The 22,254-nt window shown below is 43.5% G+C and overlaps 14 protein-coding genes across 14 annotated transcripts; 6 read left to right on the top strand and 8 right to left on the bottom strand.

Moving 5' to 3' along the window:
• V1512DRAFT_258617 (formyl transferase) lies at nt 1-1,364 on the bottom strand. Its single transcript, XM_066915478.1, has 4 exons — nt 1,062-1,364; nt 937-1,007; nt 766-887; nt 1-708 (listed from the first exon to the last, which is right to left on the bottom strand). Exons 1-4 carry the CDS (start codon nt 1,330-1,332, stop codon nt 87-89), a joined length of 1,086 nt encoding a protein of 361 aa, XP_066773834.1. The 5' UTR covers nt 1,333-1,364; the 3' UTR covers nt 1-86.
• Nucleotides 1,365-1,395: 31 nt separating this feature from the next.
• V1512DRAFT_258613 (NADP-dependent oxidoreductase domain-containing protein) lies at nt 1,396-2,749 on the bottom strand. Its single transcript, XM_066915477.1, has 2 exons — nt 2,220-2,749; nt 1,396-2,164 (listed from the first exon to the last, which is right to left on the bottom strand). Exons 1-2 carry the CDS (start codon nt 2,537-2,539, stop codon nt 1,456-1,458), a joined length of 1,029 nt encoding a protein of 342 aa, XP_066773833.1. The 5' UTR covers nt 2,540-2,749; the 3' UTR covers nt 1,396-1,455.
• Nucleotides 2,750-3,605: 856 nt separating this feature from the next.
• V1512DRAFT_258611 (uncharacterized protein) lies at nt 3,606-5,014 on the bottom strand. Its single transcript, XM_066915476.1, has 2 exons — nt 4,669-5,014; nt 3,606-4,613 (listed from the first exon to the last, which is right to left on the bottom strand). The coding sequence occupies exons 1-2, from the start codon at nt 4,905-4,907 to the stop codon at nt 3,977-3,979; spliced, it is 876 nt and encodes a 291-aa protein (XP_066773832.1). The 5' UTR covers nt 4,908-5,014; the 3' UTR covers nt 3,606-3,976.
• A 30-nt stretch (nt 5,015-5,044) lies between these two features.
• On the bottom strand, nt 5,045-7,457 carry V1512DRAFT_258610 (uncharacterized protein). Its single transcript, XM_066915475.1, has 2 exons — nt 6,867-7,457; nt 5,045-6,816 (listed from the first exon to the last, which is right to left on the bottom strand). The coding sequence occupies exons 1-2, from the start codon at nt 7,429-7,431 to the stop codon at nt 5,102-5,104; spliced, it is 2,280 nt and encodes a 759-aa protein (XP_066773831.1). The 5' UTR covers nt 7,432-7,457; the 3' UTR covers nt 5,045-5,101.
• On the top strand, nt 7,451-8,879 carry V1512DRAFT_274306 (Mob1/phocein). Its single transcript, XM_066917769.1, has 6 exons — nt 7,451-7,560; nt 7,612-7,919; nt 7,964-8,057; nt 8,115-8,242; nt 8,287-8,450; nt 8,499-8,879. Exons 1-6 carry the CDS (start codon nt 7,535-7,537, stop codon nt 8,577-8,579), a joined length of 801 nt encoding a protein of 266 aa, XP_066773830.1. The 5' UTR covers nt 7,451-7,534; the 3' UTR covers nt 8,580-8,879.
• V1512DRAFT_258604 (uncharacterized protein) lies at nt 8,570-9,238 on the bottom strand. Its single transcript, XM_066915474.1, has 4 exons — nt 9,077-9,238; nt 8,986-9,026; nt 8,755-8,937; nt 8,570-8,702 (listed from the first exon to the last, which is right to left on the bottom strand). The coding sequence occupies exons 1-4, from the start codon at nt 9,102-9,104 to the stop codon at nt 8,658-8,660; spliced, it is 297 nt and encodes a 98-aa protein (XP_066773829.1). The 5' UTR covers nt 9,105-9,238; the 3' UTR covers nt 8,570-8,657.
• Nucleotides 9,239-9,920: 682 nt separating this feature from the next.
• On the top strand, nt 9,921-11,323 carry V1512DRAFT_269831 (GLE1-like protein-domain-containing protein; the record flags this gene model as incomplete). Its single annotated transcript, XM_066917586.1, has 3 exons — nt 9,921-10,403; nt 10,450-10,581; nt 10,628-11,323. The coding sequence occupies 3 exons, from the start codon at nt 9,921-9,923 to the stop codon at nt 11,321-11,323; spliced, it is 1,311 nt and encodes a 436-aa protein (XP_066773828.1).
• A 135-nt stretch (nt 11,324-11,458) lies between these two features.
• Nucleotides 11,459-12,392, top strand: V1512DRAFT_258601 (HAD-like domain-containing protein; the record flags this gene model as incomplete). Its single annotated transcript, XM_066915473.1, has 4 exons — nt 11,459-11,786; nt 11,837-11,931; nt 11,988-12,106; nt 12,155-12,392. The coding sequence occupies 4 exons, from the start codon at nt 11,462-11,464 to the stop codon at nt 12,330-12,332; spliced, it is 717 nt and encodes a 238-aa protein (XP_066773827.1). The 3' UTR covers nt 12,333-12,392.
• A 284-nt stretch (nt 12,393-12,676) lies between these two features.
• Nucleotides 12,677-14,716, top strand: V1512DRAFT_285272 (C2H2 type zinc-finger-domain-containing protein; the record flags this gene model as incomplete). Its single annotated transcript, XM_066918044.1, has 4 exons — nt 12,677-12,693; nt 12,741-12,745; nt 13,048-13,257; nt 13,510-14,716. The coding sequence occupies 4 exons, from the start codon at nt 12,677-12,679 to the stop codon at nt 14,445-14,447; spliced, it is 1,170 nt and encodes a 389-aa protein (XP_066773826.1). The 3' UTR covers nt 14,448-14,716.
• Nucleotides 14,504-15,777, bottom strand: V1512DRAFT_258593 (uncharacterized protein). The gene is made up of 3 exons (XM_066915472.1): nt 15,578-15,777; nt 15,055-15,531; nt 14,504-15,009 (listed from the first exon to the last, which is right to left on the bottom strand). Exons 1-3 carry the CDS (start codon nt 15,684-15,686, stop codon nt 14,570-14,572), a joined length of 1,026 nt encoding a protein of 341 aa, XP_066773825.1. The 5' UTR covers nt 15,687-15,777; the 3' UTR covers nt 14,504-14,569.
• A 139-nt stretch (nt 15,778-15,916) lies between these two features.
• Nucleotides 15,917-18,539, top strand: V1512DRAFT_258591 (P-loop containing nucleoside triphosphate hydrolase protein). Its single transcript, XM_066915471.1, has 2 exons — nt 15,917-16,356; nt 16,402-18,539. Exons 1-2 carry the CDS (start codon nt 15,989-15,991, stop codon nt 18,422-18,424), a joined length of 2,391 nt encoding a protein of 796 aa, XP_066773824.1. The 5' UTR covers nt 15,917-15,988; the 3' UTR covers nt 18,425-18,539.
• Nucleotides 18,414-19,881, bottom strand: V1512DRAFT_258590 (uncharacterized protein). The gene has a single exon (XM_066915470.1). The coding sequence runs from the start codon at nt 19,815-19,817 to the stop codon at nt 18,537-18,539; it is 1,281 nt and encodes a 426-aa protein (XP_066773823.1). The 5' UTR covers nt 19,818-19,881; the 3' UTR covers nt 18,414-18,536.
• On the top strand, nt 19,595-21,026 carry V1512DRAFT_258589 (RNase P subunit p30-domain-containing protein). Its single transcript, XM_066915469.1, has 2 exons — nt 19,595-20,111; nt 20,162-21,026. The coding sequence occupies exons 1-2, from the start codon at nt 19,991-19,993 to the stop codon at nt 20,899-20,901; spliced, it is 861 nt and encodes a 286-aa protein (XP_066773822.1). The 5' UTR covers nt 19,595-19,990; the 3' UTR covers nt 20,902-21,026.
• Nucleotides 20,953-22,202, bottom strand: V1512DRAFT_245909 (CDP-alcohol phosphatidyltransferase-domain-containing protein; the record flags this gene model as incomplete). The annotated part of the gene is made up of 2 exons (XM_066914403.1): nt 20,953-21,641; nt 21,689-22,202. The coding sequence occupies 2 exons, from the start codon at nt 22,200-22,202 to the stop codon at nt 20,953-20,955; spliced, it is 1,203 nt and encodes a 400-aa protein (XP_066773821.1).
• Between the last annotated feature and the right edge of the window lie 52 nt (nt 22,203-22,254).

Below are 22,254 nucleotides of genomic sequence, written 5' to 3'. Positions count from 1 at the left end.
TTCTGCAGTTTATATTCCTTGCTTTATCTTGTCCCATTTGTACAGTACGACTAGTCTAGTTCTAAATAACATTTATACAACGAAATTTATGATGACTTCAAAATTGGAGAGCTAAGAGCTGCCAAATTAAAATTCGGCTTGCTCTCAATCTTTGCACTTAAAACAGATATTTTCCCTTCGATCGTACTAATGACTAACATACCATCTGGTAGACTCTCTACCAGCCCAGGTACACCGGAATTAGAGCTCGAGTAAAAATTAATGTTATCTAACAGCACCCGTCTTGAAGCTGGACGATTTTTCTTTTTTAACTTGACTTCTCCTATAGCCCACAAAGGACCGCCAAAAGCACGGTACATTTGCACAATTTGCTCTGCTGTATGAGTTTGCCAATCTATCTTGCGATGGGAGTTGTCAACTTTGGGAGCGCGAGAAGCAACGTTGTTCTCGCCAGAAGGAATTACTAGACTCTCCAATTCCCCTGTTCGTGCGATATCCTCAACCGTGCTGACCAGTAGCGAGCCGGCAATATAAGCAAGCTTTGAGTTTAACACGGCTACAGTGTCATCTGCAGCAATATGTAGTGGCTCAGAATAGCGTAGAATACTCCCTCGGTCAAAGTGTGTTGGATGCAACGTTTGAATTGTAACACCTGTGTATTGATCTCGGGAATAAATTGTCCATTGAATTGGGGCCGCGCCTGCATGTCTATTCAAATTGCGTCAACAGCACATGCAATATACTAAAATACGCAATTTTACTCACCTGGGAAGAAATGATGGATGCACATTGATGGCTCCAACAGTAAGTGAATTTATAAATGATGCCGGAATCAGCTTCCCATAAGAAACCGCGATTGCAAGATCATATTTGCTTGCAGACAAGTCCTGTACCAAGGTCAAAACATAAATTCTTTCATTACTATAACTTCCCTACCTCAAAATCGTCTTCGGTCTCCGCTATTCGAACACTAAGTCCCTTTATTCTGGCAGCATTTGCTAGTGGAACTAATAATTAAGTCATTTTGATGCTAAAAGAACTGTTTAGAGGTAAATTCCAACCTTCTCTAATCTCCGCATAGTTTCTACCTGCTCTTTTATTGCTTCTGACACCAACATCAATCTGAATTCTGCCTGATTTTGCAAGTTGGCTGTTGTTGAGAGCTTTCAGATTGATGATGCTAAACAAGTCTGATCCAAAGAACAAGATTCGAAGACACGAAAGGTCAGTAAAATGACGTTGATTTCTTTGGATACGAAAAAAGGTTGTTTTGAATGAAGTAATTGGATGGCAGCTAGTGCCTGATTTTAAGCAAGAAAATGGAATATTCATTTATTTTATTATCGTGATTCTTCTTGCTTGGGAAATTCAAGAGGTTTGCATAAAATGTCAGGACGCTAGAAAACTAAACTTTTTTTAAACTTAAATTATATACAAAACTACTTGTAAATCTTTTTAAGCAAAAATATAAATCTGACCAGGCCAGTCAGCTGGGTCGTTAAATCTCATTCCACAGTCAAGACCAGAGATCTGAGCAAGTTCTTCCTCAGTAAGATCAAAGTCAAGATGATTCAAGTTCTCAGCAAGACGAGTTTGTGAGTTGGACTTGGGAATAACAGCGAGACCACGCTGGGTAGCCCATCGAAGAAGGACCTGAGCGGGAGTCTTTCCATGAGCAGATGCAATACTGGTAATCATATCGGAGGACAACAGCAGACCAACCTTCTGGGCACCAGGATGGTTAAGCTCTAGGAAGGACTGGGGTCCAAATGAAGAGTAAGCGGTGATAGCAATTCCGCGCTGCTTAGCAAGAGCAACGATCTGAGGCTGGGTGAGATAAGGGTGGTGCTCGATTTGAAGAACAGATGGCTTAATCTTAGCATATCTCAGCAGATCAATGATAAGAGCGCCAGCAAAGTTGGAAATACCAATGTTCTTGGCGTATCCAAGTTCGACAGCCTTTTCCATCTCAGCCCAAGTCTCAGAAATTGGGACATCTTCAAACTCCATTGTGCCAGCATCAACGTCGTAAAGAAGGTTGGGGGGATAACGAGTAGCCGGATCGACGTACTTTTGGGCAATAGGAAAGTGGATCAACCACAAATCAAAGTAGTCAAGACCCCAGTCAGCAAGAGACTTCTTGGTCATTTCCAAAACATGTTCCCTAAAATATAAGTTAATACCACTATAACGAGAAGGCACATCTCGCAAAAACAAACTTGGAGTGAAAAGCGTTCCAGAGCTTAGATGTAATGAAAAGCTCCTCACGCTTGACAAGACCGTCGGCAATGGCCTTGCGGATACCGTCACCGGCCTCCTTCTCGTTGCCGTAGTCCTGGGCACCATCAAAAAGTCTGTATCCAGACTTGATAGCGTTATAGACGGTTTCGGCACAAGTTTCCTGGGGGACCTTCCAGAGGCCGAAGCCAACCTGTGGCATTGCTTGTCCTGTAGGATTAAGGATGATTGACATGATTGATCTTTTAAAAATTGAAGATTTGACTAGGTTCAGCTTTGGAAGGATACGACGGGTGAGCATCAATTAATAGTCGGACGCTCAGAGTGTGTGGTTGGGACCCCCAACTGCATTTAACCAGCGTAGGGATGTGTCGTTCATGTCGTTCATGTCTAATGTCGTCAGAAAAGTCGGATCAAGCCAAACAGGCTATTCGTTAGCTACACCGGATAAATTGTGTACCAACCATATTGGGCAGTAGGAACGCCGGCCCGAGCTCCGCATGGTTTTGCCAGCTCGACTTGATAACAAGCCGCGCGCCGCCCCGCATAATTGAAATGGCTGAATCAATCCACTCCGCGATATAATTTCAATTCAATTGCTTCGAAGTCTCTATATAAAAATAAATTTTTATATTGTCGTGCTCTTCTAAGTGACTTTAGTTGATTGAGTTTAGAGTGAATATGTTTGAAGTGGTGTTTCTGAAAATTTAAAGCAGTTCATGGTTGTTGGAGCTTAACATAGCGCCGAGAGTACTAATCCTCGTCAATTTTGTTGTTTAAAAAATTTGTTTGAAATATACTGCTGCTCATCAATTATTTGGCAACTTAAATGTTATTTTGTTTTGCTATGTGGTAGGTGTACAGTTTTTTAGCCGGGTGCTTCCCATTTGTGATTGTGCGCTTACAGTCAAAAGGACATTTTGGTTCTACAACTTGAACATTTCGTTTATTCCAAGTTAAAGCTACTTGGTGGTAGCTAATTAAGATAATACGACGACGTCTCGAGATTCTTTCAGATTACAGGTATATTGATATCTCCGTGCCACATGCTGCCCGGTGAATGCTATGGTAACGTTGGAATGATCTTGAGCTGTAATCACAGTCGAATTCTATATCATGACAGTCAAAAGTATAGCCTATTAGAGAAATACTTCTAAAAAGGTTTTCAGTTTGCACTTTCCTTTGTTGATAATAATTTGGGTATTCGTACCTATTCAGATATACAGATACCACTATATCAGCTTCCACTTGCTACAATTTACGTTTAGATTCGTCAAATAATACTAAGCTTACATACAGAAAACAGAACGGAAACCACGTTGTTCGAGCTTTTTGAGAATAATCAGTCAAATTAAAGCACCTTTTATATTTCTTTCTCAATGCATAAACCTGATAATTGTACACAATACCCTTGGTTTACTTCGCATGATGGAGTACGTCAGCATGCATGCATCGAACATCGGACGTATGTTGCACGTCAATTTTGATTGGAATATAGTATTGGTAGAAAACATTTGCGATTGTACGTATTGTAGCGCACAGCATTGCACCGACTAATACAGGCTTCAAAGTTGATAGCGGACCAGAAACATTTGTTTTTTAATGATTTACACGCTGTAGAACTATGCATGTGACACGCCGTGATTTCTTCTTGAACTAGGCTTTCGCGAGAATAGCAGTTAACCTATTAAAACAATAGCGTTATAAACTAACAAAAATAAATGCAACTGGCACCAAACTACCGCAACCGGCCGGCACCGCCAACTCTATCTTCATTCCACCGCTCCAAACGTTCCTTTCGTAAATGATAAATTTTGCGCACTCGTCTATATTCGCGAACGAATTGATCAACTCCACCAGGCAGGGCATAGTCCCCGGAATGTGACGGGTGTCCGGTATCAAGAAAACTTCCTGCCAATGCTTCCGATACATGTTCAGCCTCGACCGTAGCCGCTCCCAGTCTTGCATGCAAACTCGCACTCGAGTATGGAGCCATAGTATCGCGCATTTCCTTCTCCATTGTGCGCCATTCCTTTTCTTTCTCTTTCGCTGCTGCCAGATCAGCTTCTGTTCGTGTGCGCGCCTCAGTTAATTCTGGCTCTTTAGACAAAATCATGTCGGTAGTTGTTTTGATTTGATCGGTAAGATTGGCCACAGTAGCCACGTGCTGGAGACTAGCAGGATGCGTTGCTTGAAAAAGAGCATTCAAAGTGTCGTCATCTTGTAACAGCGCTGCTAGTTCGGTACGATGCTTAGACTGCACTTCTGAGGGCACAAATAATGATTGAGACGGCGTTTGCAACCGTGAAGGGTTTGGCGAAAATACTGGGGATGGTCCGGGTGATGGTATTGGCGATGGCGGAGCACCATTTAGTCTAATTGTAGTCAGCGTATCGTGTCATTGCCACAAACTCTGGATATCCAGCATACAATTGCAATCCACCAAGATCACGCGATCTGTTCTGCACTCCATTCGCCGGAGGCCACTGATTCCGGTTCAAATCAGGCATGCGAGGCAACTGTGATGGCTGCCATTGTGAGGATGCTTGTTGAGGATGTGGAGGAAGTGGAGGAGGGCCATTTCCAAACGAATTTGGAGGCGGACTAGATAATGTGTTTTGTATTAGTGATTGGTACTGAGATTGAGAGCGACCAGAAAAATTCGACATTTTTTATTCGCGATATCTCACGCAAAATGGTATTGAAATTTGATCGTTCTTGCTCGATATGTCTGCTCAGCAACAGTTATCATCGGTACCAGCCCCTTTAATCTAGTTTACATTCCTCATTGGGCTTGGGTTAAATTGGAACTTAAAAATTAACACTTCCATGAAACGAACATGTATTCCGTATTACAGACAAATTACTGGAAAACAGCAAAATTCAGTGGCACAGAGCTTCCACGTCCACTCGGGTAAAGTTTCTGTTTGCCCTCAAACTTCCTCGGTTTTGGTAGCTCTGCTTCCGGCTTGAATTTGTACTTCGAATCATTGATGTCCAACTTCTGAGCCCCGTTTGCATTTTGCGTGCTGATAGTGTACGATGTAGAATTAAGATCCCTGATGTTCTTGTAGGCAGCAGCACGACGACTGGCACGCGACGAAGCAGTAGAGGTTGTTGACGACTGCGACGAAGGTGCCGAAGCAGCTGGGGGTGCATTTGATGGTGGTGGTGGCGGAGGAGGCAAGCCGCCTGATAGTCTGCCATTAGAAACCCCGGACTGTGCTGGTAGAGGAGGAGGTGGTGGTCGTGGGAGACCATGCCCTGACATGATTTGGGCCGATTGTCCAAATGGTGAAGCCTGTGGAGGCGGTGGTGGAGGTGGTGGAGGCAACAAAGTGTCTGGGAGCAGCATACTGCTGACATGTGATTCTGGTTGACTGATTTCTTCATCTGAATCGTCATTGTACCCGTCAGACTCGGAATCAGAATCATCTCGAGCACCAAACGGGGAGGGAGGCGGCGCGAATGATGGAACGGGAGGCGCTGAAGGTGCTGTACCAGAAAATGATGATCCCGGTGGTGGTGGTGGCGGCGGCGGTGGTGGTGGTGGTAAAGATGGTTCTCCAGAAGAAGATAATTTGTGAAAGTTTTGTGGGATAGGCGGCGCAGAAGAGGCGGTAGAAGAATGAGACTCACTCCTACGATGCGCACCCAAGGCAGCATTCAAAGTCGCAGTAAACCCGGGATTTAGAGATGTAGTATGTGATGCTCCACCAGTGGATGTAGATGCAGTTCTGCCGTGACCGTTGGGACCTTCAAATGCTTGCGGAGGTGGGGGTGGAGGAGGTGCACCTGAAGGAATCGATGGAAGATTTGGTGGTGGTGCTGTAGGTAGAGGAGGTGCCGCAAACTCTGGCAATGGGGGTGCTGATTGTGGTAGTGGAGGTGCTGGAGGATGCAAATTTTCAAGCAATGGCGGCGCTGGCGGTGCTGTAAACTGTGGCAGTGGAGGTGCTGGCGGCGCCGAAAACTGCGGTAATGGAGGTGCCGGCGGTGGGGCAGAAGTCTGAGGCAGTGGTGGAGCTGGTGGTGCTGCAAATGGAACAGGCGGAGCCGGTGGAATACTTGATGGTAATGAAGGCGCTGGAGAGGCGCTAAATGGTAGCGGTGGTGCCGGTGGAATCGCTGATGGTAAAGGCGGAGCAGGCGGTGCCGCAGATTGGGCGTCAAACGATGGTAATGGTGGTGGCGGCGGTGGTGATGCAGTTGGCAGTGAGTGTGGACCTGAAGTCGGTAGTGGCGGTGGTAGAGATGAAGGAATCGGAGGAGCTGCTGCTTGCGGTAGTGGTGGCGGAGGCGGGGGACCAGAAGAAGGCAAAGCGGGTGCTGGCGATGAAGTCGATGGTCCCAAATGAGACGGAATTGGAGGATGTGGTGGAATTGCATTTGGAGTGGGGGGCGCAGCAAAAGGAACTGGAGGAGCAGCTGCAGGATGTTGAGGTACTGCTGGTCTTACACTTGCCACTGACGAAACTGATGATGAATTTTTTTGATGTCCTGGCCTCCGAGGAACTGAAGGGTGAGAAGGTATAGCTGGCATAGATGGGGCAGCCGGAGCGGATGGAGTATGAGATGCTAGCAAAGATCAGCCTGATTCAACGCAATATCTATACAAGAACAAGTACCGCCAGTTTCTATTCCACCTCTACTTTTCAATTTAGGCATTCCTCCAGCAAATAAACCAGCCAATTGAGGCATTCCACCCATCGATCTAGCAGGAGTCTCATCATCGAGCGTATCGCTCCCTCCTCCAGATGGGACAGAAGGAGCACCTGATCTAGGCACAGATGGAACAGACGAGCCTCCGACTTGGCCAGTAACACCGCCGCCAACAGTTGGCGCACTGCGATCATTAGTAACTGCTTTTCGTAGACGTTTTCCAGCTTGAATCTCGCTCAATAAGGCCCCTCGACCGCCTCCGCTTCCGCTGCCTCCCGCCATTGGAGGCGGAGGAGGAGGACCAGGAGGACCACCACTTGCCATCATTGGAGGTGGTGGAGGAGGAGGTCCTCCCATCATTGGAGGTGGCGGTGGAGGTGGTGGAGGTGGGCCAGCCATTGTTTGTATGAAGAGGAATGAAGTTGGGATTGTGCTGATGACGACGGATGAGACGTAGCCAAATGCACGTTTAATTAAAGCCCTAGCCCCGACACTAACCCCTTTATTTAACACGCGCGTCTGGGACCACATAGCCCCCGTCGCGCCTTTAAGACCTCTCCCTGGCGTCAATTGAGATCTATTCAGAACGAGAGAATTGACCCTGTTTTTGTTGCGTGAATTACACAATTTCACGATGTCTTCGTTCTTTAATTCATTTGGGTAAGTTTTGAACGAATCAAGTACTATATGACTAACATTTACTTTCTTAAGTCGTGGATTCGGTCGGTCATCGCGAAAATCAAAGCAAAATGCTCTTCAACAACAGCAACAACAGCAGCAACAACCACAGAATGGCCTAATGGCATCATCGTCTTTCGGTCGAGCTACAAATGTTAGTTCGTCGGGACATTCGTCGGTTTCAAGTTCAAGACAGACTACGGTCAATTATACAGTTCCAGTCCCAAGGCCTCTATTTTTATCACAGCCATTTGTACGAACAGCACTAGTTAAAGGAAGTTTCAAGACAATTGTGGTGTTGCCAAAATACGTTGATATGGGAGAATGGTTGGCATTAAATGGTAAGAATGACTAGTGCATTGATAGTTTGTGCTTACATGATTAGCATTTGAGTTTTTTACATATCTAAACCTGTTCTTTGGTATATTATCTGAATTCTGTACTCCGAAAACGTGTCCTTCTATGAGTGCCGGACCTGGGTAGGTTGCATTTAGCATTGATCTCTTTGAGACAAAATTGACTCATATACAACTTAGAATTGACTATACATGGCTAGATATGTCAAAGAAACCATTACGTCTACCTGCATCCACATACATTGACTATGTTTTGACTTGGGCAAACAATAAACTAAATGATCAATCCATTTTCCCCACCAAGGCTGGTAGGTAGGGTCTGCTGTTTATAGAGACATCTAATCATATCCAGGTGTTCCATTTCCCCCAAGCTTCCCAATGACGTTGCAAAGCATTTTTAAGCAAATGTTCAGAGTGTTTTCTCATATTTACTATCACCATTTTGATACTATTGTACATTTAAGCTTAGAAGCGCACTGGAATTCCTTTTTTGCTCACTTTGTCAGCTTCTCTAAGGTCTGTCAGTTTTTCTTTACATTAGGTCTGTTGTTTTAACAAGGCCAGGAATTTGAGCTTCTTGAACGGCAAGATACAGAGCCATTACGAGAATTGATTGAATCATTTGAGGCGCAAGGTAAAGTGTAAGTATATATATATGTACTAAATACAATGTCAGGTAAATGAAGTAATGATACACGCGGTCCCTTTTTCATATATTACAATCTATCGACCAAACGTTTTCGTTTCGCCTATTCGTACTCCTCGAACCTGATCATGTTAGACAGTCGATCCACTCATCCCAAATGGCTGGAATACGTACTTTTTCCCAATCTATTTGATTGTCAATACTGTCATCGACTAGACCACATAACGCAACACTCTCGCCTCTTAGAAGGTATAAGCCAAGGTCCAATGTTTTTGTATCCGAATCAACTGAAATCACACGTTCTTTAGTTGATTCCAAGATCATATTTGTTGTTTGATCGTAGCCTTGTAATAATCCCTGAACTTGTTAGATTTAATATTTATTTAATCAGCAGTAAACACTAACAGTAAACAGTCGGCCATCAGAAGTTATTACAACTATTGTCTCTGGAATATAAACATGTATCTAATTGAAGAGCAACTAATCGAATACTCACTTCCAACGTATTCTGCAAGAGCAGACATTTATACTAATTAATAGTGCCCTTACTGAATGTTTACCTGATTAATGCTATCAATTATTCTTGTGTTCATTGACAATTTTGTGTGCTTATGTATGAAATTTCGCGTTGAAGCTTAAAAAGAAGGGGTGAAGAAGTGCTTTCACACAAAATTCAATTTTGACTTGTCTTTTTGGTCTTCGCGTATAGATAGAACAGGGCTCATACTAAAGACAGTTCAAAGAGCAATTCCAACAAACACCTTCGTTTTTGCTTATAAACAACGTGATTTAACGAATTTACTAATTCGAGAATGCTCTTTTTGTGTTTAAAATCGCTGCTTCTACGATTCCAGTGAAACTCAAATCATTATGGGCGTCTACCTTTTAGACTCCGACCTCACACAAGATCTTGCTACAGATAGTAATGATGCACAAACAATATCTGATCAATCGCTAGAAGATCAGAATTTTCCATTGGTAGATATTTTAGAAGATGCTTATTCTAAGTCATCGCTAAATCAACTTAGCGGACCGGAATTGGGTATGTATAATTTAATATAATTTAATTGATGCTGATAATGGTTACTGATTGTATAGAACATCATATATTATCAAAGCGCAAGTTTCGAAAGAGTCACATGTTGAGTTCAGGCAATGTCAAAGAAAATATGAGGTTAATTCATGAATTGATCTCGAAGCAAGATATGGCATATACAAGCCAATCTCTGTTAAACGATCTCAAGTGTCAACGCCGAGATGTGCTATATACTGCACGAATAAGTGAAGATGAAGAACGATATTGGAACTTGAAATCAAAGCGGATGTGGAGTAGTATATCGATGGCAATCAGCGAAGAGCGGCGTCAAGTTGAAAAAGAATTGCGAAAAGTAGAAGAAGAACGATTAGCTATTAAACGGGAGAAAGAAAGGATACAATTTGAAAAAGAAAAGGCAGAATTGGAGCGCCAACGCAGAGAGCTAGAAGAACGACAACGGAAAGATCGTGAAGAGCAGGTACGAAAGGAAAAGGAACAGAAAGAGCAACAACAGGCTGCAGAGCAAAAAGCACTGGAAAAACAAGTGCTGGCTGAAAAAGAGCGTGAAAATGAAAGCAGCGAACAACAGAGCGCAAGAGACACAGACTCTACAATCGTAAATCAACAACAAGAACAGCGAGCACGGCAGCGCGTTCTTGACGTTGTCAAGAAGCGAGTTGAGCGTGAGAAGGAACAGAATGCGAATACTGTTGCTGCATCTGAGAATTCAGCAATACGTGTGTCAGAAGCAGATGCGGAACAGAACTATTTTCATCGCATAATATTGGTATGTTTAATTCAGTTGCTAGTCCAATTTTATGTAACAACATTAGTATATCAAGAGTGATCTTTTACAGCCGGTTGCTGCGAACAAAGAATTGAAATCGTATTGCTCTAGTGGCAAGAGGAAAATTAAACCGAAACTTGGGCAATTGACGAACAGTCAATCACAGATTTTTAAGATTGTAAGTTTCATAAACGATCAAAAATGTTCTTGTCTAAAACTTTTAGATTAAGGAGATTGGCGACGTCTTGGAAGCTTCAAAGTCCAATGACTTGTGTTATAGATGGCTACTCAACGCAGTTGCAAAAGCCATTGTGTCCCAAGCCGAAACTGAGACTAGCGTCTCAATTATGAGTGCCTATCCATTGGGCACGGTTGGTCTATTTTTAATGTCGAGACATCCCTTGTTGCTTGATTTGCTGATCGCTCGAATTGTCAAAAAGTGCCCGTACGTTATTGGGTTTAATTGCTCAATTGATACAGAAGAGGGGCGGATTAAAATGGGGTATAAACGAGATACCGATAATAAATGGGAAGATGATGGTCAGTACGGAGAGCGGATGAGTGGAATTGCAGCAGTATGGAGTGTAATGACGTCGGTTGGATTTCCTATTGGCCGCGGGGCAATACACCCTTATCCCCTTTATCACTCGTGGACATTCATATCGCGAACATTGAATATTGCACCAGCTAACCTTACCAACGTACATTTTGCTGTGATTGCTTCGTGGTGGGAAATTGTGTCGCAACGATTTCTGGACGCGTATGGAATACAAGGTCACAAGATGTTGAATCTTGCATGGGACAAATGTACTGTTGCAGTCAGTGACAAGCGTTATCCTGCGGCAGCCAGACTACGAATCATGGGTGAACAATGGCTCAAGACCGGTAAAACTGGGTTGGAAAGGCCTCGAGAAGTTTAAGCATACCCAACATAAAGTCCCAATAAGAGGAAGTTGGGTTCGCATGAGCGGAATTCACGTGCGGCATTTCGTCATGATTTTTTAGAGAGCTTTACGTATTTAAGTAAAGACTGTTCGTAGCAATAAAATTGAGTCGCAATGGTAGAAATTAAGGCATTGTTATTTGATGTCTTTGGTACAGTAGTAGACTGGCGTTCATCAATTAGAGATCAACTTCGAAAGCACTCACCAGCTGATTTTAAGGACAGTATTGATTGGGACAAGTTTGCTGATGACTGGCGAGATGCATACTTCAAATTCACATTTGATAATTGTGATAATACAAATAAATCTGATGTTTTTGTGAATATTGATGAGCAATATCGGCAATCGCTTGATGTTCTAGTAAAGAACTATGGACTTCAACAAGCATGGACTTCAGATCAGCTGGATGATATAGCTAAATCATGGCACTTTCTGAAGCGTATTAATGTGTATTTTAGTATTACTTGACTTATTGCTTATTAAATGTAGCTTGGGATGACACTGTTGAGGGTCTGACGAAGTTGAAATCAAAATACATCATTGGAACTCTGTCAAATGGCAATGTGAAGATTCTAATTGATATGGTATAAACATTAGCAGTCGATACACCAATATGGTTATGATATTAATCTTTTAATAGGCAAAATATGCTAACCTTCCATGGGATGTGGTTTTCGGCGGTGATATGTTCAGAATCTATAAGCCAGCTCCGGAGGTTTATCTTGGAGCGGCTAAATTTCTCGATATGCAACCGGAAAAGTAGTGAAGAAGTACCAAAGTATAAGAGACAGTTACTAACAAATTCAGTATTTTAATGATAGCTGCACACATCTATGATCTACAGTCAGCCAAAGCAGTTGGCCTACAAACAGCGTATATTACTCGATCAGGTGAAGATATTGGAAAGACAGTTGAGCGTAGTGAAGTGGATTATTATGTGGATAGTTTTGTCGAATTGTTTGAACAGTTAACAAAAGAGGCTTGATATTTGATTATCATAATGATCTCCTTTTATATACAATAAAATATTCCTATTTCGATTTCATACTGATTTCACGTAGTTTTTGAATATCCATATACCCAGGTCTTCTCTCTAGAAATGCAAATGGACTATGAAATGTTAGTGATACTCAATTGTGCTGATCACCATCAATATTAACATGCCCTTTCCCTTCCCGTTCAAGACCTTTTGCCCATTTGGCATAAGATACAGGTTGTAACTTCTTTGCTCCCAAAATCTGACCGAGTGCAAACAATATAGTAGCTACAATTGTCTCTATTATAATCTAAAAAATAAATCAGTACTATATAATATGTATTCTGTAATCAATGGCCTACATCGACAGGTAATTTAGCTGAAGAATCGACAGTGACGTGCTGCAAATAATGTGAGAATTCGTATGCTGAATATCCTCCGTGTGCCAGCAATAACAGTGACAACGCAGTCACCAATCCCGACGTTGCTGTCATGGCCTCTCGATCTAATTTCTCTGTTCGCGACCTGAAATCGATTATGATGTAGCGGCACATTACATATCACGTGATCAATTACTAGGTAAGCAGAAAAATTTGGGCGCGCTTGAATCGATTTTTTTCGACTCATTTGCACTACAAATTTCGCTACACTGTAAAAATGTCAGTGGCAGCTGCGACTTCTTCACCTGCTCTTACTGGATCGGCTCCGACTGTGCCTGATCCAGCAACACTTTTTACCTGCAATTCATGCGGTGTCGGTTTCGCCACTCCGGATTTGCAAAGACGGCATATGAAGACAGATTGGCACAGATACAATCTCAAGCGTCGGGTGGCCACTTTGCCTCCCATTTCAGCAGAGATTTTTGCAGAGCGTGTGATGCAGCAAATGGACGTTAGTCGCAAGCAAGAAGAGCGACTGGCTTATGTTCAAGTCTGTCATATTTGTGGCAACAAGCGGTTTACTTCTGCAGGTGCTTATGAAAACCATTTGTCGAGTTTAAGACATAAAGAAAACGAGAAGCGTGCAAGGCAAACGGGATATCAAGCTGATGCTTCGGGTCTAGTTGCGCATGATTACAGCCAGGAAGGAAGCATGTCTCCGTCTTCATTTTCATTGGGACAACAGGTTGAAGATACTACCAGCTTTAAAAAATTTACATCGTTTAGAGACTCTAGGGTCGGTGGAGGTGAGAAAAAATTGAGCCATAAGCACAAGACTTCGTCTTCAGTTGCAGCATCTGTTGTTGGCGATGATGGTGAAAGTATTATTGACGGCAGTTTGAACGACGGCAGCGAAGATGCAGAAGTAGGAGCCGAAGATGAAAACGAAGACATTAATGACATAATTTCGCGGAAACTAAAGAATGCAGTTACTCTTCCCGTAACAGCCTGTATATTCTGTTACGCTGCTAACTTTGCTGATGTTGATGCGACTGTGGCACATATGCAAAAAGAGCATTCATTCTTTATTCCAGAAAGAAGCTATCTTGTTGATCTGGAGGGCCTTGTTAAATATCTTTCTGAGAAGGTTTCAATCGGTAATGCTTGCTTGTATTGCTCTTTTATTGGTAGAAGTTTAAATAGTGTTCGCGATCATATGATTATGAAGCAACACCACAAGATTGCATATGATACTGAGGATGAACGGTACGAGCTTTCACATTTCTATGACTTTAGATCATCTTATCCTGAGGGTGAAGATGAGAACGAAGAAGATGAGGAATGGGAAGACGAAGACGGAGAAGCTGAAGACGGAGATGGAGACAACGTCGAATCTTTGTCTGCTGTTGTGGCTCCACGCCAGGTAACTGAAAGCAATCTTGTTCTCGATTCGACCGGGTTTGAGTTGTCCTTACCATTGTCGGGCTTGCGCATTGGGCACAGATCACTTGCACGGTATTACAGGCAGTCACTTCGGCCTACTCCAGAACTTCGTGGTGGTCAAGAGACTGTTATTACTGCCAGTTCAAGGAAGATGCTTACTGCTGCTGCACGTGACCCAATTCGCGCGCGCAACGACAAGACGGATTGGAGAAAGCAGGCTCAAAAGCAAAGCCGCGATGTTCAACGGGAGCAACGATACGTCAATCAACTTAAGCATTACAGAGATCATATGCTGCAGTAGATGTTGTTTCATATTTGCGATTCATTGTTGTGGGTGTTTGGTTTGCATCAATCTTGGGTTACTGTTAATGATCATTGATTTTGTTTTGTAATCAGTTTTGTTTATATACACCTTTTTGCACCTCAACAGTTTGACGATTGGTCTCGGTACACAATTTCTTTTCCTCCGATTGTGCCTGTCCGCCCGCTGACGCCAAATCTTATCATTCCAGCGCCAACTTCTCCCGCACGAAGACCACCCCATGACAATCCGTTTGCTTTTGCCAGTGCAATTTCAACTTTTGTTCCCATGACTTTGTACTTTGACTTTTCCGGGACAATCGGGCCGTACAATTGAAATTTAGTCTTAAACCGCTTAGTGCCCAAATGCAGAAGATCAAGCCCTAGTGAGTCTTCAAAGAACTCAATTGTAGATTTCGATTCATCGCATTTCTTTGCGAAAATTGAAACAATTACCGTAGTTGGAGTTTGGTAATAATCCGTCCTGCACTCGACCTCTTCCTCTGTGTTTTTCTTTTCTTCTTCAGCAGGAAGAACATATAAATGTTTACCATTTTTACAGCCTATTTGCAATTAATACATCGCACCAAATACAGCGGCTGACTTACCTGGAATCTTCAAAAACTCGTCAAATTCAAGCACGCGTTTCTTGCAGCAGGACCAGCCTTTAGACGCGTCATGAAAAATAGCAGTGCCCGGATGATATACGCAGCCGTCTCGATTTGAACCGTCAAAAACCGACTTACAGCTATTGTGTTTGCACTTTGCGCCTATAGGGATCTCTGCATCACCTGGATCTTCAAGAGTGGCAGTATCTATTCTGCGAGCCATTTCACTGATAGTTTCCTTCGTAGGCGTAGTGGCTTTCTGCCTCTCTACTTTCTTTTCTATCAGCTTGGTAGCCGCTACACCGTACGTTTCAACTCCGTTTGCATCTACAGAAACTGGCCGATCCGTAGTCTTAACCTCTTTAGCTGGTGCAGAAATTGGTGCATCAACTTCAGTCGTATGAACACCTTTAGTACATCCAGGAAGACTTAAAAAGTCGTCAAACGAAATTACACGTTTCTCGCAACACGACCATCCTAGTCTTCGTTAACACAACCGTCTATTGCAAGATCAATATGATACCTTTTAAAGCATCGTGAAATATTGGCGGACCGGGATGATACCAGCAATCGGAATCGTCTGGTCGGCCAAACGCTTTTCCGCAACCTTTGCGTGTGCAGACTTTTGCCATCGTTTATTCTTTTCACGTTACCACAGAACAATAAATCGCGGTAGTCCCAGATTTGCGTATGGAAGCCGAGCAGTTCGAGATGTGTTTTCAGGAGGTCAGGCATTTCACAAGGATTAGGGTCGATAAGTCTAATTTCTGGATGTTTCTGGAAAACACGTGACATTGAATTTGGTGCGGCTGATCCACGTAATACGGAGTGGCGCGGCGGGCATCTCGAGCTCCAAAGCCCGGCTCGACATAAATACACAGAGCACACCTGATCCTCCGAGCAATTTGCGCGTTTGTGTGCTGACAAATTAAAGATGGAGAAATTTGTTCTACAAAGAGTATCTCCGACGGTGAGATTGCTTCAACGAGCGCGACTGTCGCGTTCGCCTCAAGTCTTACGGGTTCCACCTGTTCGCTTTCAGCAGACGGCAAATATGAAGGTCGGTGCTACTGCAATTGCTGGTTTTCGGACATTTAGTAGTTCTGTCAGGCAAACTGCACAACCGAATCGGAACAGTAGTCAGACGGGTCCGAAGGATTATAATATGAATTTGGGTGATGGTGACAGTGCGTTGGAGCAGTACGGAACGGATTTGACAAAACTTGCTGCTGCTGGTAAGCTTGATCCGGTTATTGGCAGAGATGAAGAGATAAAACGGACGGTACAGATTTTGTCGCGAAGGTATGTGTTTGTTACTAGATATTGTTGTTCAAACTGACAGAATAGGACAAAAAACAATCCAGCTTTGATTGGTCTTGCCGGTACCGGTAAGACGGCAATTATGGAAGGGCTAGCTCAAAGAATTGTACGCGGTGATGTTCCCGATAGCATGAAGGAGAAATCGGTTGTGTCATTGGATCTTGGTAGCTTGATTTCCGGTGCAAAGTATCGTGGTGATTTTGAGCAGCGTTTGAAGTCGGTGCTGAAGGAAGTTGAGGATGCACAAGGCAAGATCATCCTTTTTGTCGACGAACTTCATATTTTGTTGGGTTTAGGCAAAGGTGATGGCTCTATTGACGCGTCAAACCTGCTTAAGCCGGCTTTGGCTCGTGGTCAGTTGCAGTGTTGCGGTGCGACTACTCTGGACGAGTACCGCAAGTATATTGAAAAGGACGCGGCATTGGCTCGAAGATTCCAGGCTGTGTTGGTGAACGAACCTTCGGTCCAAGATGCTATCAGTATTTTGCGAGGTCTTAAAGAGCGATATGAAGTACATCATGGTGTACGAATTACTGATGGTGCATTAGTTACTGCAGCGACTTACAGTAACAGATACATCACAGACAGGTACTTACCCGATAAAGCTATTGACCTGGTCGACGAAGCTTGCTCGTCATTGCGACTTCAACAAGAATCTAAACCGGATCCAATTCAGGAGCTGGACAGAACCATCATGACTATTCAGATTGAGTTGGAGTCATTGAAAAAGGAAAGTGATCCTCTTTCGGTGCAGCGCAGAGAAAAATTAGAAATGGACCTAAAGACTAAGCAGGACGAAGTCAAGCGACTGACTGAAATTTGGGAAGAAGAAAAAAGAGAGCTGGATCGAATCAAGAGCGCTCAGTCTGATTTGGAGAAGGCTAGGATTGAACTTGAAATTGCTCAACGAACTGGAGATTTTGCCAAAGCATCAGAGCTGCGTTATGCTAGGATACCGAAATTGGAAGAGCTTGTTCCCAAGGAAGGTGATGCCTCGCGAACAGCATCATTGTTGCATGATGCAGTGACTTCGGACGATATAGCTCGAGTTGTGTCGAAAATGACTGGTATTCCTACTCAGTCACTGATGCGAGGCGAGCGTGACAGGTTGTTGTACATGGAAGACTCGTTGAAGCAGCGCGTGGTTGGTCAAGATGAAGCCATTCACGCGATCGCTGACGCAGTCAGACTTCAGCGGGCTGGTCTTACGAACGAGAAGCGGCCAGTTGCCAGTTTCTTGTTCCTGGGGCCTACTGGCACTGGTAAGACCGAACTTACAAAGGCTTTGGCCGAGTTTTTGTTTGATGATGAAGGTGCTGTTGTCAGATTTGACATGAGTGAATTTCAAGAAAGATTTGCGGTTTCCCGACTGATTGGTGCGCCGCCAGGATACGTTGGCTATGACGAAAGCGGTGAGCTTACTGAAGCAGTGAGACGTAAGCCTTATGCAGTCGTGCTATTTGACGAGTTTGAAAAAGCGCATAGCGATGTTTCGAAGCTTTTGCTACAAGTTTTGGACGAAGGTTTTCTTACTGACTCGCAAGGTCGACGAGTTGATTTCCGGAACACAATTATTGTGATGACTAGTAACATCGGCCAAGAATTTCTAATTTCTGATACGGATGAGCAGTATGGTTCAGGTGAGGTCTCGGCAGATGCGAAGAAGCAGGTGCTGCAAGCAGTCCGGTCGCTTTATCCGCCCGAGTTTCTAAACCGTATTGACGAGTCACTGGTGTTCAACAGGCTGTCAAAAGATGCGCTTCGGAAAATTGTTGATATCAGATTGGAAGAAGTCCAGGAGCGTGTGAACGACAGACGAATTGAGCTTGAAGTAGAAGATTCAGCCAAAGATTGGTTAGCAGACAAAGGGTATGATCCTTTGTATGGTGCTCGTCCTTTGAATAGGTTGATCCAAAAGACCGTTTTAAACCAGCTTGCGATGTATTTAATCAAAGGTCAGGTTCGGTCTGGTGAGAAGGTTGTTGTCACTACGGAGAACAGCAAGGTTTTTGTTAAACCGAACCATGGTGAGAACGAAGTTGGGGAGTAATTTTTGTACATATTAATCTGTATATACAATTGTAAATAGGGTTTCTTATACACATTTAAATTGTATATACAACTGTAAACTGACGTTCTTATATACATTTTATTTTCATCGTTTATTTTTCAGTCTGAGTGGACAGCACTCGTTTGATCCAATCTGCATTCTGGTCATCGATGAGTTGCTTCTGATGGTGAGCAGGCGTGAGACTCAGCTTGTTAAGTTTTGCTTGATCGCGAATGTTCTTTTCTTCTTCGGCTGGGTCAATGTCAGGTTCTACCCATTCGAATCCTTGACCTTGTTTTGCCCAGTATTCTGTAATCAAGTCGTCATATGCGCCATTGACTATCCGTCTGTTGCGTTTGAACAATTGATATTCGACCAAAGGCGACATTTCACCTTCGTTTGCAACGTTTTCGGCGTCCATGTCGAGAATCATGTTTAGCATTCTGGTCTCTTGTGCGTGCAAGTACCATTTTGTTTGAAAGATACCATGGCGAAACGCGACTTTACCGCCGTTGTCACCAGGTCTAGATGCCAGACCAACAAAGGCCATCAATGACGAGTTGACAAGATATGTAAAGATCATTGTTTGAATGACACCTGTGTGTGTGATTCCACCGGCTACAAGCACGTCGGATTTCATAACCAGTTCAGAAATGTACATGATTGAGCCCGTACCTGCCATCCAAACACCAGCCATTCTCCTCCAGTATGCTTTCACTCCTGCTAACCATTGTGGACTTGCAGCAGTAAGATCCAAGATTTCAAAAGCACTCTCGCTGTCTTCTTCACGTAAACTTTTTCGAAACGGTATCATAAATGTCTGTTTTGACAAAGATTGACCATTTGATCTTGCATTGTATATCTTGATTGCTTCAATTGCTCGTGACGTGTCTGGTCGGAGTAAAAAGTACCTTCGCATGAGTGCATCGTCTAATATGACTGGAGGATGCTTCAGAACTGTATAGATCAGCTCTGTAGCCTTTTCTCGTGGGTTTTCGACGTCTACTACTGAATCCCCGCCATGAGGTGGAATTTGGCTAATGACTTTCTCAATTGCCTCAATCGCATCGCCCGTAACTGCAGTCGGGACTGGAGTATCGTGGGACAGAATTTCGCGTCTGACTGTTGCTCTGATTGTGCTTAGTGTAGGTCGTTTAAATTCATTTGGATACTGATTTATGCCGGACTTGCTACTTTGATTCTTCACCTGCTGTTGATCCAGTCTAGTAGCAGGAGGGTCATCTGGCAGAGAAAGAAAGAGAGAGATGATGTCTTCTGGTGATTGTGAAGGCTTGTTTTTGTCAGTATTTATTCGTGTCGTTGCAAACTTCCTGCTTAGCAAAGAAGCTTTCGGCTTAGCTCTGCACAGTCCTAGTTTCCTTAGACTCGACATTTTCCGTGAAAGAGCTCGATAGCTGATAAGTGAACTCGCCCTCAACGTGAAAAAGAGCTTCACCCGCATTTTGTATTTTTTCCGCGTGAGGCTCACCGACGAAATCTAATTTGCACGATGTTCACTACAGTATACTGAATATTCACAAAATTTAATGAGAAAACAGGACAGAAATGTTCTACGATCTGTGTATACCGTGGCCAAACACAGTGACAAAGTCATCGTCACTTGAATATACGAAAATAACAGGTCCAGTACCGGATCTGTTTAAGACGGTCGCTATTCTTCATCAATGTAAGTTAGTTCTCGAGATGTGTATCGAGCCGATAACTGACTCAACATAGTTGGATATCGAACTATTGCGTATAATTCAGACGTTTTGGGGGCTTTAAATTCGGCGGAGTGTAACATCACGACAGACATTTTTGCTGCTGCATTCCCTGATACTGAATTCTTATCGAGGGCTACAGTTTTGTTAGATGATACTGCTCAAGCTCAAGGCTTAATAGCGTTGGGAAATAAGTTCGACATTTTGGCAGTCAGACCTGCTACAGAGAAGTTACTATTGGCAGCTTGCACGTCACTGGATATCGACATCATCTCATTAGATCTTTCACAACGGTTACCCTTTTACCTCCGGCATCGAACAATCGGGGCAGCTATTGCTAGAGGCATTAAAATTGAGATTTGCTACAGCGCAAGCACTCGGCAAGGTGACAACAACGCGCGACGGAATCTAATTTCAAACGCGGCGGCTTTGTTCCGCGCTACAAGAGGAAAAGGCATTGTGATATCTTCAGGTGCGGTCAAAGCACTTGAATGTCGCGGTCCATATGATGTTGCAAATCTTGCAACTATATGGGGATTTACACAAGAGAAGGGAAAACACGCCATAGCAGAAGATGCACGAGGTGCGGTCGTACACGCTCGAATGCGGCGGAAATCATTCAAACAGGTGATTGAAGTGATTGAAGAAGATACGCCAGACACTCAAGAAAAGCCAGAATTAAAACGGACCGCGCCATCGACAGTAACTACACCGTTAAATTCAAGCAAAAACAAACGGCAAAAGACGGCGTCATGAGTAATTGCAATGTAATATAATTTTCTAGATCTATGTACAAGTAGTATTGGCTTAGCTTGCCCGACTCTTATGCTTTATGCTGAAGCAGTTAATGTCAAGGTATTCGCAAAACGCGTCAATCACAACGTTGGCCCATCGTAAAAAATAGCCTGCCGAGAACAAAAAGTACGCCCATAAATAATAGAGCTCAAACTGGCCGACAAAGACTGTGATTCCGAGACCGGGCAGAAATGTGAAAAGCAAGGGCGCAATGTATACCGGAACCATCAGAATAGTCCAGTACGGGAACGGCTGTTTAGTTAAATGAGCCAGAATGATCTTGGTGGTCACTCGGCCGAATGCAAACGATGTAGCCAATGCAAACAAAACCAGATGGTTTTCTTTCAAAATTATAGACGAAGGACTCGACAGCCACAACCAAACAGAGCATGCAACCATAACAAACGGAATCCATTGCGAAAGCGTGGACGAAAACGGTTTGTTTTGAGCTTTCCGTGCGTTATAGACGTTCTGTACACAGAAAGGTAAATGGCAGGTGAAAAAAGCAATTGCAATGACAGTGACCCAAATCCCACTCATGGACGACGTTGCGATTCTGTCTGGCACGAAAGTAGGCAAATTAAATAACTCGTTCAATGATTGTTGCCAGATACCTGGACCATAAACCCCAGATATCAGCATCACAGACACGGCAATGATAATTCCTTCAGTTGGACCATTGCAATAACCGAGATACAGAGCTTTCTTGTCAGCTTACAGATATCAATAAAATAAAGTCAATACATACTGTGAGTATGATATGTCTCCCACGTGGAAAAAAACATAGCCAGACAAGACACCAACACAGTAAAAGCACCAGGTCCAGTAGGACCAAGACCCATGCACGCACACTCAATCAGACCGCCAAGAGTGCAGTTCAATGAGTCAATTCCGTGATCAAACAGCTCTCCGAGCGGTGAAGAAGAATTCGTCCGGCGAGCTTGTTTTCCGTCAATATTGTCCATGGTCGAATACATCCAGAGCCCTACAGCAAACGAGAAGTAAATCCACGACGGACCAGGTCCGACCAGGTCAGGGATATAGATAAGAATGCAAATCACATTTGTATATATAAACATAAGCCCAATCAATGTGATTACATTTGGAGCCAACCACATTGGCATTAATTCAGCAGCCCAGTTCCAATAATGTTTTAGAATGAACCGCGAAATGAACGACTTGTCAACCGAAGAATACTTATAAGTTCGCAAGTTTGCGAGCGAATTGTAATCAATCAGCTCTCCTTTCTTTGACATTGCCATAATTGTGAAGGTGGGGTGTTTTGTTTACTCTTTGCTCTCTGGATTTCACGCC

Source organism: Lipomyces arxii (genome assembly GCF_038497795.1).
Source record: "Lipomyces arxii strain Phaff 12-163 unplaced genomic scaffold V1512scaffold_2, whole genome shotgun sequence".
Lineage (NCBI taxonomy): Eukaryota > Fungi > Ascomycota > Lipomycetes > Lipomycetales > Lipomycetaceae > Lipomyces > Lipomyces arxii.
Note: the sequence above shows the minus strand (reverse complement) of the source record. Positions and strands in the feature narration are given on the sequence as shown.